The sequence below is a fragment of the Vombatus ursinus genome, unplaced genomic scaffold, assembly GCF_900497805.2.
Source record: "Vombatus ursinus unplaced genomic scaffold, bare-nosed wombat genome assembly UNPS02014820.1, whole genome shotgun sequence".
Classification (NCBI taxonomy): Eukaryota; Metazoa; Chordata; class Mammalia; order Diprotodontia; family Vombatidae; genus Vombatus; species Vombatus ursinus.
In genome coordinates, this window is record NW_020954598.1 from 1,247,694 (window position 1) to 1,267,492 (window position 19,799).

The following is a 19,799-nucleotide window of genomic DNA, read 5'->3' on the forward strand; positions in this document are numbered from 1 at the left end:
ATTTATTTTATTTTTGTTAATTTATAATTTAATTAAGTCTATCAAGAGAAACTCTGTCAAATGCCTTGCTGAAATCAAAATAACCCTTACCAATATTATAAGATCATAGATATAGAACTGCAGGGGATCATAGGGACATTTAGAGGCCCAGAGAGGTTGTCTCCTTACCCAAGGTCACACAAACAGTAAACAACAGAGGTGGGAGTTTGAACCTAAGTCCTCTGACTCCAAATCCATTTCTCCACCTGTACTCACAGTCTTCATTTTGTTCTTTACAGAGAAAAAAGGAAAATACGAAGAATGGGAATCGAAATTGAGAAATTGGGCTCAAGACCCATTGTGGATTAATGAATTTCCTGCAATAAAGTCACTCAGTATGAACAACCATGTCACTTCTGCTTTATTTCTGTCCCCCAAACACCATCAAAGTCCGCCAGTACATTTTAGGCATCCTAGAGAAGCACTGATGTGATATTGAGGAGTATCCTTATGATAAATCCTACACTTCCTTTGAGGAAGGAAAAGAATCCCAACAGGCAGGGGTGAGAAAAGGTGACAAAATGATGAAATGGGATGCCTTTGTGAATTTGGAGATAAAGATTGGCACAGAGTTTCATTAATTTCCCAGCAGTGGGAAGAGTGCCTGCTACAATCATCCATTAGTCAGGGATGACCTCAGAGGTTGTGAAAAGATCTATGTTACCAGGCCTAACATCATAAAGCCTCCTGATTGGTTGGGATTGGAACACAGATTTCTGTAAAATTGTGTGTGTGTGTGTGTGTGTGTGTGTGTGTGTGTGTACAGACACACACACACATATGACATTTTATTTTTTCCCCAATTACATGTTAAAACAATGGAGCATGGATTTTAAAACTTGCCAACAGAAAAACTTCAGGGAGGGTTAGAAGTTGGACTGAATCAATCTAAGACAAGCGGTTCTAAGGAGAAGAATCATGTAAATTTTAGATTCAAGGGATCTAAGAAAATACGAATCAGGCTCAGAGGTGCCAGGTCCCAATTAGAACATTGGCTACTACTATGAGGTCAAAGTCTGAGCTTGGGCTACAAAAGCCCATGGGATTTGGAGGGAAAAATAACAAAAAACTGGTGTAGATGCGATAAGCTTAATAACATCAGTCAGTTGTGGTTTGGATGAGATAATTTTTTTCGTATTAATATTCCTTTTAATTAATCTACAAATAAACATTTATTAAGCACCCATAATGTACCAGTGCTTGGAATGTAAAGACAAAAATAAGCTTACATTCTAAAGGGGGAGAAAACATTTACATATTCAATTATATACAGAACATATACACAATGGAAATGAGGTTCTTTGGGAAGGGAAGGTCCCAGCAGCTAGGAGTAGGGACAAAGGCTTCATGAAGCATACTTCTTCATGCTGTTTATATAAAGGAAAATATGGTGCAGAGAAGACAATGCCCAATTCAAATCTGGCAATGCCATTTATCACGTATGTGATCTTGGACAAACTTTGTGTCTCGGTTATCACATCCATAAAGATGAAGGGGTTGAATCTCATGATCCCTTCCAGCTCTAAAAATATGATCCCAGACAAACCTATCTGGGTTCTATCCACAGTGGATAGAACACTGGGCTTGGAGTCAGGAGGTCCTGAGTTCAAATGTAACCTCTGACATGGACTACCTGTGTGACCTTAGACAATTTTTTAAATTAATTAATTAATTTTTTAAGCCTGTTTGCCTCAGTTTCTTCATCTGTAAAATTAACTGGAGAAGGAAATGAGTATCTTTGCCAAGAAAACTCCAAATTAAGAATTAGACACGACTGAAATGACTGAACAATAACAATAACAAATACAAACCTATACAAAGCGCATTTGAACTTCTGCGTGTATATCAAGGGGACAGAAAGAGAAAGTGGATGATGGTATTTTGGATATCTGCATGGTAGCATTGATTCATGGGACATGGGAATAATAACACTAATAACTGGCATTGACCTAGCACTTTGACATTTGTAAAGCATGTTATACACATTATATCATTTGAGCCTCATGAAAAGCCTGTGAGGTTAAGAACGGGTATTGTCATCTCCATTTTAAAGGTGAAGAAATGGGGGCTCAGAGCGTTTAACTGACTTGCCCAAGATCATACAATGAGTGTCAAGAAGTGAAATTTAATCTTGAGTTTCTCTTGCTAGGGCTAGTACTCTTCTCGCTAGACCTCAATGTCTCTAGGTGCCAGACAGCAGAGCACTGAGTACAAGACAGGTCAAAACCTTTGACCCCAGAACTATGCTTGATGCTAGAAGGGAAAGAGAATTTACTGATAGCCCTAGATTGGGTATTAACATCTGGGAAATCTGTACCAATCAGATGTGGAAAAGCGAAAGGCTTTCTTCAAAGACAGTTATCCAGCAAACCATATTTTGGATAAGCTAACACTATTTTAACACTAAAAATAAACGAATACATTTCTGGACTATGTTAAAGACCAAGTCTATATTTTTAAAGCACCTTTGGAATTTAAATAATAACCCTATCATGATGCAAAAACAACAAAACTCTTTTGAGAGAGACACCACAGGTCAGAAAAAAATCCATTGGTCCTAAAGTAGAGAACTTCAGTCGGAAGGCCACATCTACCACTTATTGACCCTGTGACCATGGGTAAGTCCCTTTACTAAGAAGATCTCTGGAGCCCATGCTAGCTCTGAATCTCTAGCCACATGATTCAATGACCTTTCTGAGCCTCAGTTTCTTTATCTGCATAATGGGAGTAATAATATTTTTACTAAGTCCTCAGAGGTGCTGTAAGGATAAAATGAGAATCTATGTAGAAAATATAAGTTTTAATGTGCTATATTAATGTTAGCGATGATGATGTAACCTGCCTTTATTATTATATAATTCTAGCTAAAACTCTAGCTGAACCCTTCTCTGTAACCCTTCATAAGAGAATAAGTGTTCTTGTTGTGGTTCAGTAGTTTAAGTCATGTACGACTCTTCATGACCCTATTTAAGGTTTTCTTGGCAAAGATACTGGAGTGGTTTGTCATTTCCTTCTCCAGATCATTTTACAGATGAGGAAACTAAGGCAAATTGGGTTAAGTGACTTGCCCGGGGTCATAGTGCTAGTAAGTATCTGAGGCCGGATTTGAACTCAGGTCCTTCTAACTCCAGGGCTGGCACTCTAAAGAGCACAGGATTAAATTTAAAAGATCTAGTTTTAAATCTCACCTCAGATACTTGCTAGCTTTGTAACCTTGGGCAAGTCACTTCCATTCTCTGGGCCTCAGTTCTTTCATGGAAAATGGGGATGGGAATGACAGCACCTACCTCACAGGGTTGTCAAAGGATCAACAGCAAGTGCTTGTGACCTTAAAGGCCTATAAAAATGTCCATCAGTGATCTAGCTTTGATGATTTGCTTGCTATGCACCAGGCACTGTGCTAAGCACTAAGCATAGAAAAGGAGTCCCTGCCCTCAAAGAGCTTACAGTCTAACGAGGGGAGACAATGTGCAAACAGCTACATAAACAAGATGCAAATTAAAGGACATCCTCAGAGAGAAGGCACCAGTAAGGGAGAATTTAAAAAAAAAATTGTTATGCAAAAGCCAACTAAGAAAAGACAAGGTTCTAAAAAAACAATCCACCTCAGTGCATTCTCAACAAAGGAAATGGTGTCAAAATACCCTGAGAAAAGTGAAGAGTGTATAACAAATTCATTCCACGATGTCCTTATTGCTGGGGATCAACATGGCAAAATTAGTCTAATGCTTGATTCTGATCAAATAAAATTTACTTTCTCTCTTAAAAAAAAAAAGAAAACCACGCAAAAATTGCTTACCTGAGTGCATTATGAGAGTCTGAGAAACCATCAGCTTCTGTATCCTTTACTATTGTCCAATCAAAAACCAGCCCAGCCAAAGTGCTGAATGTGTTGCCTGGAAAAAAGCAGATGGATCAGTAAAAATGAACACAGCCCACATTAGCCTTTACTATAATACAGTGAAATATATGAGTACCTATGTCAGGCTATGCCCTGTGCTTAGTGCTGTTGCTGTTCAGTTGTGTCCAACTCTTTGTGACCCTATTTGGGATTTTCTTGGCAAAGGTACTGGAATGGTTTGCCATTTTCTTCTCCAGTCATTTCATAGATGAGGAAACTGAGGCAAACAGAGTTAAGTGACTTACCCAGAGTCACATAGCTAGTAAGTGTCTGAGGCCAGATTTGAACTCAAGAAGATGAGTCTTCCCTTTTCCAATCCCAGTGCTCTAACCATTGTACCACCTAGCGGCCCCATGTGCTTAGTGATAGAAAGGATAAAAAGAAATATTCAATGACCTCCTACTGAAACGGAAATCCACGGCTGATACATATGAAACAGTTACAGACAGGTTATAATTAAGTGCTAAATTGTGTGCCCATTGACCCAGAGGACTCACCCAGCACAGACCTTGGGGGGTTTATGCAATCTGTTTGTGCCAGAGTATCACTCTTGGGAGGTTTTGAATTACTGCTTTCTTGCCCTTTCTTCCTGTGTTTAAATCATCCAGGTGTTACTGTACTTGGTTCCTTTGTAGTGATTTGTACAGCCTTGATCCCTTCATCCCTCCTGGCTCATTCATCAATGCTGGGAATTGATTGATACCTTTGCTCTGATTTATGTTTTCTTGTTATATAAAAAGCTTGAGCCTGAGAATTCATTCCTAGGTCTCCTTAAAACAGGGCAGCTGGACCCAAACTGCACATCTCTGCATCTCCTTGATCATGAATACTCAAAGGATACCTCTGCTGCTGTGTAACCCAGAGTTAAGGGATAGTGGGATTTGGAAGTGATTGTGTGGCAGAAATGTCCCTGCATGTTTCCTTTACCCATTATTGAGCATCACAGCTTGAGATGACCTGTCAAACACTGAATTTGGAAGTACATTCCTTGCCTCAGCTCTGATCCCCAAGAACATACCTGACCATCTGAGACAGTCAGGCAGCAAATGCTATAGAACTGTGGACTTCAAAGAGGACCATCTAAAGAAGTCAGTAAAAAATTCATACAAGAGGTAAGTTTTGAGCTAGCCCTCCAATGTGCCACAATAAAAACAACTTCACTTATATATGATACTCACTAATCTTCTAAATTTGTAAGAAGCACCCCCCTGTTTAAGTGGCTTAGCATGTTGAGTGTTAATTCCTCCTGTTGTTCTGGTTTGCTTGGGGAAAATGTGTCATTTCCCTGTGTCCATGGAGATACTGATAAACCAAATAACATTGCTATCTACCTTCTGACAGATTGGCATGGACTCAAGGAGCAGAATAAGAAGTATATGTTTTGGACATGGCCAATATAGGAATCTGTTTTGCTTGACTACGAATATTCGTTGCAATGGTTTAGTTTTTCTCCCCCCGCCCCAATACTAGAGGGAAAGAAAATTAATTATTGTTAGTTGAAAAAAATACTCACAAAATTTAATGAAATAAACTAACAAATAAAAACCCAGTAACTTCTGTATTTCAGAGGATATACATGGATAAGGGTCATGCCTTTTCTGACATCCTTGTTAAATCTCCCTAAATTCTTAGGGAATTCCATGGGCCACGTTCATTCTTTCCACAGTTGGTAAATTGGTAAACAAACATTTGGTAAATCCTCACTATGCTAAACACTAGGTATAAAGGAAGAGGCAAAACATTATTCCTAACCCCAAGGAGATTATATTCTAGTGGGGAAATAACATGCAAATAACTATATGTGTGCAAAACATATACAGAGTGGAAGAAAGATAATCTCTGAGGAAAGGTAGGGGAGGAAAAGGCCTCTTGCAAAAAAAAAAAAGGATTCTAGCTGAGCTGTAAGGGAATCTAATGGAAGTTAAAAGGCAGAAATAAGGAGGGAGAGCACTCCAAGCACAGGTGAAAACCTCTGCAAAAGCATGGAGTCGGGAAACTGTATCATGTGTAAATAATAGCCAATGGGCCAGTGTAGCTGGAACACAGAGAACATGGAGGGGACAAAGACTGGAAAGGCAAGAAAGTCATGAAGGGCTTTAAATGCCAAATAGAGGACTTTATATTTGACAGTGGGGGGCAGCTAGGGGTGCACTGGATAGAGTGCCAAGCATGGACATGAGTCTTTCTGAGTTGAAACCTGGCCTCAGACAGTAGCTGTGTGACCCTGGCCAAATCATTTCACCCTGTTTGCCTCTGTTTCCTCATCTGTAAAATGAGCTAAGGAGAAGGAAATGGTAAACAATTCCAATACCTTTGCCAAGAAAATTCCAAATGGGTTTAAAGAGTGGGACATGACCGAAAAACAACCGAACAACAAATATTTGACCTTGGAGTTAACAGAGAACCACTGAAGTTTACTGAATTGGAAGTGGGGGGAGGAGACATGGTTTTGGGAAAATCAGGTTGGTAACTGAGTGAAGAATTGATTAGAGAGAGAATTTGAGACAAAGACTACTTAGAGGGCTACTACAATAGTCTCAATGAGAGATGATGAGGATCCTTGCTTGGGTAATGACTTGTGTTAGTGGAGAGAAAGACATGTATATGAGAGATGTTCCCTATAAAAGTTTAAAAAAAAAAGCCAAAGTTTGACAATGGATTGGATACGTAAGGTGAACTGAGAATGAGCATGAGGTTGCAAGCCTAGATGACTGGGAGTATGGCGTCACCCTTGTTAGTAAATGGGGGTTACTTCTTGATCACATGATCAAGACGGAGGACTAGACACTTTCTTTAATCCTCTCCAAAACAGGATATATATGCAAAAGATAAAGCTATTTCAGCTAAGATGCTGAGAACCTAAATGAAGTAACTCAATGAGTTAACAGCAGAGAAGACTAATAATCACTAACTCAGCAGCTCCTTCCCTATAGGCTGCCATGCTCTGGCATGGATGTACAAGTTGACCCACAGGCTTGCAAGACAACTCATTTCTGCCCTACCTCTCCCTCATGCCATAGAAAGCCAAAAGTCAAAAGTTTAGTCTGGCTAGAACCGTAGAATTCAGCCAAAGAACTGAGGAATAGAGGGAAGTGGGACAGGGAACAAGTGTGTGGGAGGTTTCACTAGGCCTGATAAAAGGGAACTGGCATCCAGCTGTGGCCAGCTCTGCACCCTCAGAAGCCACTTGGAGTATAGATAGAATTAAGGTTCATTTAGCTCCTGAGGACACTTCTTTCAAAAAAGGAGGAATCAGAAAGTAAGCAATAAAGGAATATAATGTGGAAAAAGACAAATTACCAAAGCTCGCAGGAGGAAGGAAACTCAATTAAAGACCTTGAACACAAGCAGATAAATCAATGGGGAAGAGATCAATAACAAAAGGAAATATGGTCCTCAGATCATCTAAATGAATATAGATATAGGTAAGACAAAGGAAAATGAATCATCACCTGATGAGACAGAGGACCCTGTGGATTCCCAGTAGAATATGGAACCACAGCAAGATGCTCCCAGATGGTTTGAGAGAATGATGGGAAAATTTAGAAAAGGGGAAGGCTTGGGAGAAAAGAGAATGAATTCTGTCTTAGATGTGTTGAGTTAGAGATGCAAAGGGGACAAGTGGTTCAAGATGTCCAAAAGGTAGTTGGTGATATGTCAGGGGAGTTCAGGAGAGAAACTAGAGCTGAATGTATAGATCTGGGAATTGTGTGTAGATACGATAACTAGACCTATGGGAGTTAAGAAGATCATCAAGAGAGATAGTATAGAAGAGAAAAGGGCCCAGGACAGAGCCTTCAAAAATGCTCAGATTAGTGGGCATGGCCTGGATGAAGATCCAGAAAAGGCAACTGAGAGGAGTGGTCAGATAGGCAGGAGGAGAATTAGGAAAGACTAGTGTCACACCAACCTAAAGGGGAGAGATTATCCAGAAGAAGGAAGTGATTAACAGTGTCAAAGTTTGCAGAGAGGTCAAGAATAATGAGTACGAAGAAAAGGCCATTAGATTTGGAAATTAAGGGATCATTGGTGACTCGGAAAAGGCAGTTTCAGTTCAATTATGAGTTTTGAAGTCAGAATACAGAAGGCTTAAAAGAAAGTGAAGAAAGTGGAATCACCTCAGGTAGACAGCTTTCTCAAAGAAGTTAGCTGAGAAGGAGAGGAGAAATATCAGATGAGAGTTAGCATAGGTGGCAGACAAAGTCAGGGATTTTTTTTTTTTAAGAATGGGGCGATATGGTTGTGTTTGGAGGCAGCAGGAAAGGAGTTGATCACTGGGAGTATATAATAATATTGTAGCTACAGATAGGTCCCACAAATCCGGTCTTTTCTCCAAAGGAAATCAATCTTGGCAATGAAAGAAGAGACAGTATTATATCAAGGGTTTGTGGAATTGTTGTTGAAGTTGTTCCTGGGATAAATAGGAAGTTTTCCTGGTTGCTCTTAGGTCTTAAGAGAGCTATGGGGTTTTTCTGTTTTTGTTTTCTGTTTTTTGTTTTGTCTGAGAAACAAAGAACCAGAAGAGAATTCAAGGAAAAGGCCTTGGCACTTAAGAGTTATCCAGTCGTATTGGGAGAAGTTGTATTATCCCATTAGAATAAGTTATCACTGGCACTGAGGGAACTCAGCCCTGTAGAGAAGAAACATTTGGGATTTTGCCCAAAGCATCCATCGGATCATAAGTTGAAAACTGGAAGGGACCTTAGAAGAAACCTAGTTCAACCTTCAAATTTAATTGGTGAAGAAATTGATGCCCAGAGAGGTTAAGGTCCTCGCCCAAAGTCAAACAAGTGACACACCCAGAATTTGAACTTAGAACCTCTGACTCCAAATGCAGCACTTTTCTTCTTTACCATATATTCATATTGTATATCGCTGCTGAAAATTCATTAGATGCAATCATTTTTAGATACAATCATTTCTCAATTCTCCCTACCACTAGTCTCTCCCCCTTTTCAAATCTAACCCACTCATTCTGCCAGATTCATCTTCCTCAAGCACAGCTCTGATTATGTAACTGTCCTTTTCTAGAACTTACTGCCTAGAGAATAAAATTCGCCCTCTTTGGCCTAGCATTCAAGACCCCTAAATGTCCCTAAATTTTGTTTCACCACTTCCTCCTCTTTCCTCCTTCTCCTCAATGCACATCCTCTGTTCCAGTCAAGCCAGGTCTACATTCCTTCCTTTCACCATGACTTGTTCATACTATTCTTCCCAAACATATTGCCCTCTCTTCTCTTGTTTGCCTAGACTCTTCTAAGAGGCATGTAATGCAACAGATGAGTTCATCAATATTCATTTATTAAGCACCTACTATGCTCCCCACACCATGTTAGGCACTAGGGATACAAATACAATGACTGAAACAATGTCTCTCAATTTTATCTGTTTGATCTAGGGAGACAATATGTGTGTATATTACAAGCATATAAAGAATGTACAAATATATACATAATAGATACAGTGCAGATGGGGAGAGAAGCTAATGGCAGTTGGGGGATCAGGAGAGGCTTTGTGGTACTTGAGTGATATTTTGAAGAAAGAGAGGGATTTTGTGAGAATGGAGAGAGGAGTGTATTCTGAGCATTAGAGACAGTCAGTAGAAAGGAACAGGAATGGAAGATGTGATGCTGTGGGAGGAACAGAGAGACAGTCAGTTAGAGTATGGAAAGAGAAATAATGTATAACAAGGCTGGAAAGAGAGATTAGGGCCAGGTCATGAAAGGATTTAAAAGCCAAACTGAGTGGGTTATATTTTATTCTCGAGGCAATAGGGAGCCACTGGAATTTATTGGGTAGGGGAGTGACATGGTTAAATCTGGGCTTAAGGAAAATTACTTCACCATCTACATGGACAAAGGAATAGTTCGCCAGACTTTTAGATGGACTTGAGGCAGGAAAACCAATTAGAGGGCTGTTTCGATAGTTTTGGTGAGAGGTGATAAGAACTTGAACTAAGTTCTTAGCTGTGTGAATAGAGGGAAGGGGCTGGATTTAAGAGATGGTATGGAAGTAGAAACAAGACTTGGCAATTGATTGGATATGTAGGGTGAGAAATTGAGGATAATACTGAGGTTTCAAATATGGGGGAATGGAAAAATAGCAGTGCCTTTGACAGCAATAGGGACTTTTGGAATGGTGTGAATTTGAGGGAAAAGTTCTTTTTCATACATTTTGAATTTAAGATGTTGTTGGGATATCCAGTTTGAAATATTATTTGTTAGACAATTGGTGATGAAGGACTGAAGCCCAGGGGAGAGACTGGAGCTAGGTGCCTAGATAGATGAGTCACCTGTATAGAGTTGATAATAATACCCTAGCGAGTTGATGAGGTCACTGAGAGAGTATAGAGAGGGAAGAGGAAGAGGGCCCAGGACAGATCCTTGTAAATATTCACATTAGAGAGTATGACACGATAAGCCTGCAAAGGAAACTGAGAAGGAACAGATAGACAGGTAAGAAGAAAACCAGGAAAGAGCAGCGTCATGAAAACCCAGAGAGCAGAAAGTAGCCAGAAGGAAATTCTGGTCAATGACGCCAAATACTACCGAAAAATCAAGAAGGACAAAGACTGAGAAAAAAAAGCCATTAGATTTGGCCATTAAGATAACATTGGTAACTGGAGAGATCAAGGAACATCGTGAACAAGAGGTCAGTAAGGTCACTGAAAGAAAATGTTGACTCACTTTCCCTTGTTCTCTAGTCTTTACCATCAAGCTCTTAACTTTGAAAGATTTCATCCTGAAATGTATTTCCTTAAATCTGAGCAATTTATCAGTGGGAGGGGTAATGTAATGCAAAATTCTAGGGAGGCATATTTACAATTATTATTTCAGATGTCTAATGCAGGACCCAGAGGACCTTTCCAGGCTGGAAAACTAATTAAGTTCTCTTTCTGGTTCATGTTTTAAGCTGAATGACAGAAGTGGGACAGAGAGAGCAAAGAGAGAGAGAGAGGAAAGAGAAAGAAAAGGGAGGAGAGAAGAGGAAAAGAAAGGGAGGAGAAAGAGGAGAGAGATAGGTGGAGAGAGAGAGAGAAAGAGAAAGGGGAGAGGGAGAGAGAAGAAAGAGAAAGAAAAGGGAGGAGAAAGAGAAGGGCAGAAAGAAAGCAAGGGGAGAGGGAGAGAGAAGAGGGAGGAAGAAAAACAACAGGAGGTACCTCCTCCTTACTTTCCACTGCTCAAACAATTCTCAAACCCTGGGAAGGTAGGGAATGGTGAATTTCGGTGCCCCCATTTTAAAGATTGAGAAAATAAGGACATTTTAATCAGTTTAATGACTTGATCATCAATCAAATTACCACCATCATGTATGTATTCCTGGAAAACCCCTGAGGAATTATTTAATTCTCTTTGCACTGTCCTTCTTTACCTGCTTGTGGATTGATTAAGGCGGCATCACAAGAAACAGCCTTCCTCTTGGTCCCTATTTTCTCCTCTGTGAAATAATAGGGTTGGTTGGCCTAGATCAGAGATTCTTAACTAAGGGTCCATGAACTTACATTGTTGTTTTTTTTTAATTAGCCCTGCATTTCAAAGGCTGTCTGACTAACCTACAGGGGCTGATTTTTGAATAAAGAAGTAGAAAAGTGGAAAAATCTTGGTCCTGATTCAATAATTAATAATTAAATACGAGAGAAGTAATCATTTCTCTCAAGATTGAATTTACAACTCTGCAATTTATATACTTTTTTTCAACCAAAAATAGGTATAAATTCATTAAAAATAATCATTAAAATATAGACAAATTTTAGGAATAATTTTCATTTTTTTAAACCTGGGTAGATTTTTTTTCCCTCACTTATCAACACTAAGTAATTTTCAACTTATTTTGCCTTTGTCTTATGCATAGCCCTCTATTAAGGTATTTCTTTCAAAATTCCATCAATTCTTGTTACCCAAGACCAAAAGATTCTAGATTCAGAACTTAGTGATTTTTAGGGTTTTTTTTTAATATTTTGATAACTGAATTTCAACATAATTGGCTTCCCTTATAATTCTAAATTATGCTACGCAACTAAAATATTATTCTGAGAAGGGTCCCCAGGCTTCCCCAATCTGCTAAAGGAATCCACGAAACGAAAAATGAGTGAGAATCCCTGGCCTGGTGTTCTCTCACACCCCTTCCAGCTCTAATGTGCTCTGATTCCCCCTTCAGTTCTGGCATTCCATACCCCATGGTACCAACTTCCAGGCAAGCATTCTGCTTACGAAATAAACTACACTATTCCAACCAATGGCTGGAAGAACAAAGATGGTGCTGACCCAGAGTACCTCATGAGAGTTAACCAAGGAAAAAAGAAACTTCTACAACATGTCCAGGCAACATGTATGTTAAATCTGGAGAATCTCATAGTGATACAAACTTCAGAAGTCATCTAGGCTACCCAATAACTGAAAAAGAATCCCCTCTATAACATACCTAATAAGTGTTTTTCTGGTCTTTCCTTGATGATTACCATTGAAAGGTAAATCTACTCCTTCCATGGGCAGCCCATTCCATTTAATTAAGCTAGCTAACCCAATTGTTGGATAGCTAGGTGGCACACTGGATAAAGGGACAGGCCTGGAGTTAGGAAGACTCATCTTCAAAATTCAAATCTAGCCTCAGACACTTACCACCCTGTGTGACCCTAGATAAGTCATTTTACCCTGTTTGCCTCAGTTTCCTCATTTATAAAATGAGCTGGAGATGGAAATAGCAAACTACTCCAGTATCTCTGCCAAGAAAACCCCAAAATGGGGTCACAAAGAGTGAAAAACAATAACAAATTGTTAGGAAGTATTTACACACGTCAAGCATAAACTTTTCTGTTTAAAAAAAATGCCTCTTCACAACTTTCCCATTACTCCTAATTTTGCCCTCCTGCTCCAAGCAAAACAATGCTGATCCCTCTTTCCCAAGGCAGCCCACCCATTCTATCACTGCTAGAAACGTGAGAGTCTTGTAGGAAAAATACTCACTGGAGCTGCATTACTTCTCACTGACTCAGCATGATCAACAATAGAAAAATCCCACTAGCAAAAGAGTTTGAAATGTCACCCTATTTTTGAGGGAATTATGATCCCAACCTAAATTTGCTTCCATTTCTCTGAAGAGCCAAAGCCATATTTCTTCAGCTGAGTCTTCTTTTTGATAAGAATGGATTTTCCAATCATGTGATTAGATAATAAAATAATCACCAATGGCTCAATAAAAGAAATATCATTATTTGTGGCAAGCTCTTATCGTATGTTCCCTTATCAAGTAGCAAGGGAAGCTTTAGAAGTGGGAAATGGTGACAGGAAAGGACTTCTCATTATTCTATAGATGAAAAGCAAAAAAAAAAAAAAATTAAGAGCAATGACATCTTACTGTTTTCTATACCTTCTTTAAAGATTCCTTTGGCCAAGTTCCCTATCAAAAGCATAGATATATCTGGTAGGAGAATAGAACTTTAGATAACCATTCCAAAGATAAAAAGTACTTTCAATTTTAAACAGCCCACACTGATTTGCACAAATTGACAGTAACAGAACAGCATAACTGACTTACCAAAAGACAACAAAAAAGGGAAAAAAACATACTAGTATCACCTCATACATGCACAGAGCATCAGAGCCTACAAGGACTTTAAAGGTCATCCAGATACAGCAGGTAAGTGTCTAAGGCAGGACTCAAACGCTGGTCTCCCTGACTCTAAGTCTAGGGCTCTATCCACCATGCTACCTAGGTGCCTCAAGGGACTGCATCACTTTTTGTCTTTGTATTTCCAAAGCTCCAAACTTAATAATTTGTCTGTTGAGCTGTTCCTGGTCCTCAATCCAAGGAACCTCTCAGCTCATCTATCAGTTTCAGGGTTTGGCAATGGCCAAGGACAGCAGAAAGTTGTCTTCTTTTCTATAACCCACGAAGGTACCTTTGCATAGTACAGGATCCCATTTCCCTCGGTTTGACTCAGTCCAATGGCACAATGGATTGAGTGCCAGGCCTACAGTCAGGAAGACTCATATTTCAAATCAGTCTTCAGATACTAGCTGTGTAATTCTGGGCAAGTCATTTAACACCATTTGCCTCAGTTTCCTCATCTATAAAATGAGCTGGAGAAGGAATTGGCAAACCACTCAGTATCTTTACCAAGAAAACCCCAAATGGAGTCACAAAGAGTCAGATACGACTGAAATCGCTCAACAACAAGTCAAGAAGATTTTCTTGGGATAGTTAACCTAGACAACTGCTGACTGGGAATCCTGTAAAAGCCATTCAGGTTCTGGTATGGATTGGACTAGATCCAGTAACCCTGAAGATCCCTTCAAATTCTTAGATTCCAGCGATTCTACCGTAGAACTGAATTCAAGATTCTAGGACATGAAAAAGCTACAGAATAGAAAGTAAAAGAAAGTTCACCCTTAGTCATCTACAAAGATAATTAAATTCATTATCCTATTACAGGATGTCTGATGCACTATAAAGAGTAGCGGATATGGAGTTAGAGGTCATAGGTTCAAACCCAAGCTCTGCCACTTACTAGCTGTGTGACCTGTGACAAATCACTTAATCTCTCTGGGCCTCAGTGCCCTTGTCTGTAAAATGAGGGGGTTATCTAAAGTTCTATTCTCCCACCAGATAATCTCCAAGGTTCCTTTCTGCTCTAAATCTATGAGGCTATGATCCTGTTGCATTAACCATACCTTCTACCCCACACAGTGATTGCTAATTGATGGCTGACCTCATGTAAGGGAGAAGATAGAAGTGACAGAGTGTAATTATGTTGGTCTTATACACAAGAAATAACATAAAGGGATTATAATCCTTCAACTTTCCCAGGTCTGGGATTAGTGGCTGGTTTTAATGTACTAAGAATATTTGTATATTTGAGATACCATGTAATAGTCTCAGACTGGAATGTGACCATTCAACCTGGTGTAGAGGAAGGGCCCTCTAAGACCGGCCAAGTGGGCTAAGGATACAGTGAGGGTTGGCTAGCACTGGGAGTGGCATAGAAACAAGGCAAAGGCCATAAAAGCAGGGATACAGTCTCCAGAAGAAAATTTTCCCTCTTTTGGCCCCAGGTAGAGGCAATGGAAAATTAACCAAAGGAATACTGGCAGAAACCCAGGTGAGAAAACCTTCCTTTGGGAGTTCACTGAGTGGGAAGGGCAGGAGGAGAATAGAAGGCCCTCCACTTTATTACATAAGCAGCCTGGGAATAATAAAAGCCAGATGAATAAAAGCCTACCATATAATTTTTTTAGATAATATCAAACACAACTTCAAATAATCCTTAATGCTTGTGAACAGAGAGGAAAAAAGCAGCAGACAGATAATATGGCCAGCAGCAGCCACCATGTTCAGACATGCTGGTCCAAGGGCTTTCAGTCACATGGCTTTACAAACCAATTCAGTGCAGCCACTGAAAAATTAAAAGGCACCATTACAGTTCATAAATGCAATTAAAATTGTATAATAAAACCATGATTAATGGAAATAAGTTATAAATTTGCACAAGACATTTATTTTTGTAACCTCTGTCTACCTTCCAAATCTCGCTGAAATCCATTAAAAACTATAGAATCTTTTTCCATTTGAAAGTCTTTATTGGTAGATTGATCACAAAACCGGTTCTTGATACCCTGAATAGCATCCCAAATTCATTCATAATCAGTTTACTTACAAAATGACAGCAGAACAACTTCAAAAGATCAGTCATGGGAATCGCTGCTCAAGAGGTGGAAGGGAACTCAGAGGCCATCTAGTACAAATCCTTCACTTTACAAATAAAGAAACTGAGGCCCAAGGAAGTTAAGTGACTTGCCCAAGGTCTTGTAGCTAGTGTCAAAGACAGCATATGAACCCAAGTCCTCTGGCTTCAGAATCAATGCTCTTTCCACAATACTCTGTTTCATCAGTATGAGAATACTGATATGGAACCCAACCCTATCTTCCCTTAGCAGACAGTCTTCATGGTTTACTATGGCCAAAATACAAAATTAAATCATGACCTAGTTGCCAAATTTCTGGTGATGATCCTCTTTAAACTTATGTGGGCTGACCTTCGAAGACACCCGCATCCTTCATCACTGGACATACTCAAAGAGATTCCAGCTTGGCAAGATCTTTGGTACAGTCTTTGAGAAGCTGAAGTCACCTCTACACATTAATGAGGCATAGGGAAATCCTTTGGTGAAACAAAGAGACTAATTCAAAATTCTGGACAGGAAAACTTCATTTCATCTTTTGGAACTATCTTCTTTAGGAGGCAGCATGGGGTAGTGGATAGAAAGCTGGCCTCTGCATTATTAAGTCTGGATTTACGCCCTGCCTCTGACAGTAACTAACTATGGGACTCTAGGTGCCTCTGGCAATTGTCTCAAAGTTTCAGAGCCAGTGCTGATCCTCACTGGGAGCTCCCCACAATGATGAAATCAAAGGTCTGGCTTTAAAAAAATATATTTTTAACATAGTGGCAGCTATCTAGATATATCAGATTCAGATAATAAGTTCCCCAAGAGGACAGAGGGTCAGTTCTGTCCTCAGGAAAGAAACTACAGCTTTAACTGAGCTAAAATACAGACAAAATCCCAGCCAAGATCCAAACAAGAGGCCTCTGTCCTTTTATCTACTGACCAGTAATACGCACTCCTGGCAGAAAAAGACTGAGAAGCAAAATCACAAATATCTTCTGTTTATATAAACAAATTCATTGCTTATTAAAAAAAAAGGATGCCCCTTTGATTACAGGTCTTTATGATTAATAATAAATGGAACCGTTTGCAGCTTGAATCTTATACTCTTATATTAGTTACTAGGGGGTCAAATTTTTAGATGTGGACACCTTTGGTTAAGGACTTGACCAAAGCAGGATTTAAACAAACTAACAATTAATCTCTATTCCTGGACTTTTGAAGAAGGGGCAACTGTCAAAGTCTCGTGCACTACCAAGTCAAGTCAATTCAATAAAAATTAGTCAATGCACATTTTTAAGCATCTGTGTCCCCAGCACAGCTGGACAGCATGGAAGAGATCTTTCCTTGAGGGGTTTAATGTGTGTTCAATTGCAAACTCCTTGAGGGTAGGAAGCACCTCTTATTTATTGTTATACAGGGTGCCCCCAAAGTATTAGTGCAGTTTTAAGCATTAATAGAAAGGAAAACCTTCTCAAAAAACTATAAGCATAATTAACTAAATCAACAACAAACAAAATCGTGTGATTATTTCAGGACATTTAGAAAAAGCTTGACAAAATATAACACTCATTCCTATTAAAAACACAGTGCTAAGTAGTACCTATCTAAAACCAAAAAGCTAACATTATCTCTAATGGGGACACATTTTCTACTAAGATCAAAGAGGATGCAACGATGTCTATTATCACCACTATTCAATATTGTACTAGAAATGCTAACTATAGCATTAAGACAAGAAAAAGAAATTGAAGGAAAAAGCACAGGCAATGACTATCACTCTTTCCAGGTGATACGATGGTTTACTTAGAGAAACTTAGGGAATCAATTAAAAAAGGAGTTGAAACAATTAACAGCTTCAGCAAAGTTGCAGGATATAAAACAAACCCACGTTAATCATTAACATTTCTATATATTACCAACAAAATCCTGCAGGAAGAAATAGAAAGAGAAATTTCATTTAAAACAATTGCAAACAGTATAAAATACCCGTGAATCTACCTGACAAGACACACACAGACACTATACGAACACAATCACAAATAAAAACAAATTTAAATTACTGGAGAAATATTAATTGCTCATGGGTAGACCAAGACAATATAATAAAAATGATGATACTAAATTAATTTACTTATTCAGTGCCATGCCAATCAAACTATGAAAGAATTAGTACTGTTAAAAAAATAACAAAATTCATCTGGAGGAAGAAAAGGTCAAGAACGTCCAAGGAATCGATAAGAAAAAATGAAGGAAGGAAGCCTAGCAGTATCAGATCTCAAATTATATTAAGAAGCTGTAATCATCAAAATAATTTGGAACTGGATAAGAAACAGAGTGGTTGATCAATGGAACATAAGAAACAAATGAACATAGCAGTCTAGTGTCTGATAAAACACCAAGATCACAGCTACTGAGTCCAGAATTCACTATTTGATAAAAAACTGCTGGGAAACAGAGAAAGAAATCAAAGATGTGAATAGTTTTCCCAGTCTAGTAGAAACTAGGCATAGACCAGTTTCTCACATGATATACCAAGATAAGCTCAAAATGAGTATATCAGTTAGATATAAAGGGTGAAATCATAAGCAGATAAATGAACCATGGAAGAAATGACATGTCAGATCTATGGACAGGGGAAGAGTTTATGGTCAAATAAGAGATAGGTTCACAGGTGACAAAATAGATAGTTTTGATTGCATAAAATTTAAAAATTTTTGTACAAACAAATCAATGCAGTCAAAATTAGAAGGCAGGAAACTGGGGGGAAGTCTTTGCAGCAAGTTTCTTTCACAAAAGTCTCATTTCTCAAATACAGAGGGAACTGAACCAAATTTATAAAAATAAGAGCCATTCCCCGATAGATAAACTGGCAAGGGATATAAACAGGCAGTTTTCAGAGAAAGAAATCAAAGATGTGAATAGCCACATGAAAAAAATGTTCTAAATCACTAATAACTAGAAAAACATAAGTGAAAACAACTCCAAGGTATCACCTCATACCAATCAGATTGGGTAAATGACAGAAAAGGAAAATGACAAATCCTAGAGGGGATGCGGGAAAATTGGTACACTAATATACTATTGATGAAGCTGGGAACTAGTCCAACTACTGAGAGCACTCTAGTCCTATAGCTTTAATAACTTAAAACTCCACACAGACTTTTGGGACACCCTGTGTTGCTTCCAGTGCCTGGCACAGGACATTCATTACACCTAGCAGATGACTAACAAATGTCTGATGAATGAATAAATTAACGACTGGGGAAGTAAGGCATATAACAATTAGGGGACAATGCAGAACTATGTGATCTAAAGTATGGTGGAAGTAACAGCGTCAAGAGATGAAAGAAGGGGGTGTGGGGGCTGAAGTAAATCTGAGATGAATCCTGAAGGATTTGAAGGTTCAGAAGCTGAAGTATATAAAACTATGCCATTTGTAATAATGTACTGTATTACTCTCTTTCATATACTCTCTTATATGTTGTTTCTTCTGACTTGCTGTTTGAATGTACCTTTTTTGGGGGTGGGGGAAGAAGAGTCCGGAACTGTGGTTTCATTGATGGGGGGCAGCTTCCAGTATGGAAACTCCCTCCACCAATGCAGATCAGCAACTTAACTATAACTTAGAATATCACAGAGCTACCTGGGGCCCAGTGAGATTAAGCAACTTACAGGGTCACAAGACAACTATGTGTCAGAAGCAGGACTAGAATCGAGGGTTTCATGCCTTCAAGACTGGCTCTCTATCTACACCATGCTGCTCCATAGAAAAAGAGAAGCAAGGGGTTTTCACCTCTTTTGAGTATGGAAGACTTAGACAATCTGGTAAAGCCTAGGGGGCCCTTCACAAAACATTGTTTTAAAGGCGTAAAATAAAATACATAGGATTATAAAGGAAACTACCTATATTGAAATAGTTTTCTGTTTATCTATACCTTCTCTGTTAAATATGTTATATGTGCATACATGATACATATGGATAAATGTATAGATACACATATGTGTATGTATATGTATATGCATTAAAACAGCACATGTTCACAGACCCCAGGAAGGGTAAAGGAAATATATCTGCTAGTCTAAGTCCTCATTTAAGCAGGATTTCAACCACAGTGCAAGAATAATTTCATTTTTCATGGAGCAAAGAGCTTATTAAGTGTGCCGATTCTGTGGGGTCAAAATGATACCATGCA

The 19,799-nt window shown here is 38.9% G+C and overlaps 1 protein-coding gene across 1 annotated transcript in view; it reads right to left on the minus strand.

Annotated features, from left to right (window-relative positions):
* The window catches only part of NUP210 (nucleoporin 210), a 166,542-nt gene that overhangs the window by 113,184 nt on the left and 33,559 nt on the right, over window positions 1–19,799 (minus strand). The window contains exon 4 of the mRNA XM_027836937.1: window positions 3,839–3,935. Within this exon, the coding sequence (XP_027692738.1) occupies window positions 3,839–3,935 (97 nt within the window). The remainder of the gene's footprint in view (window positions 1–3,838; window positions 3,936–19,799) is intronic.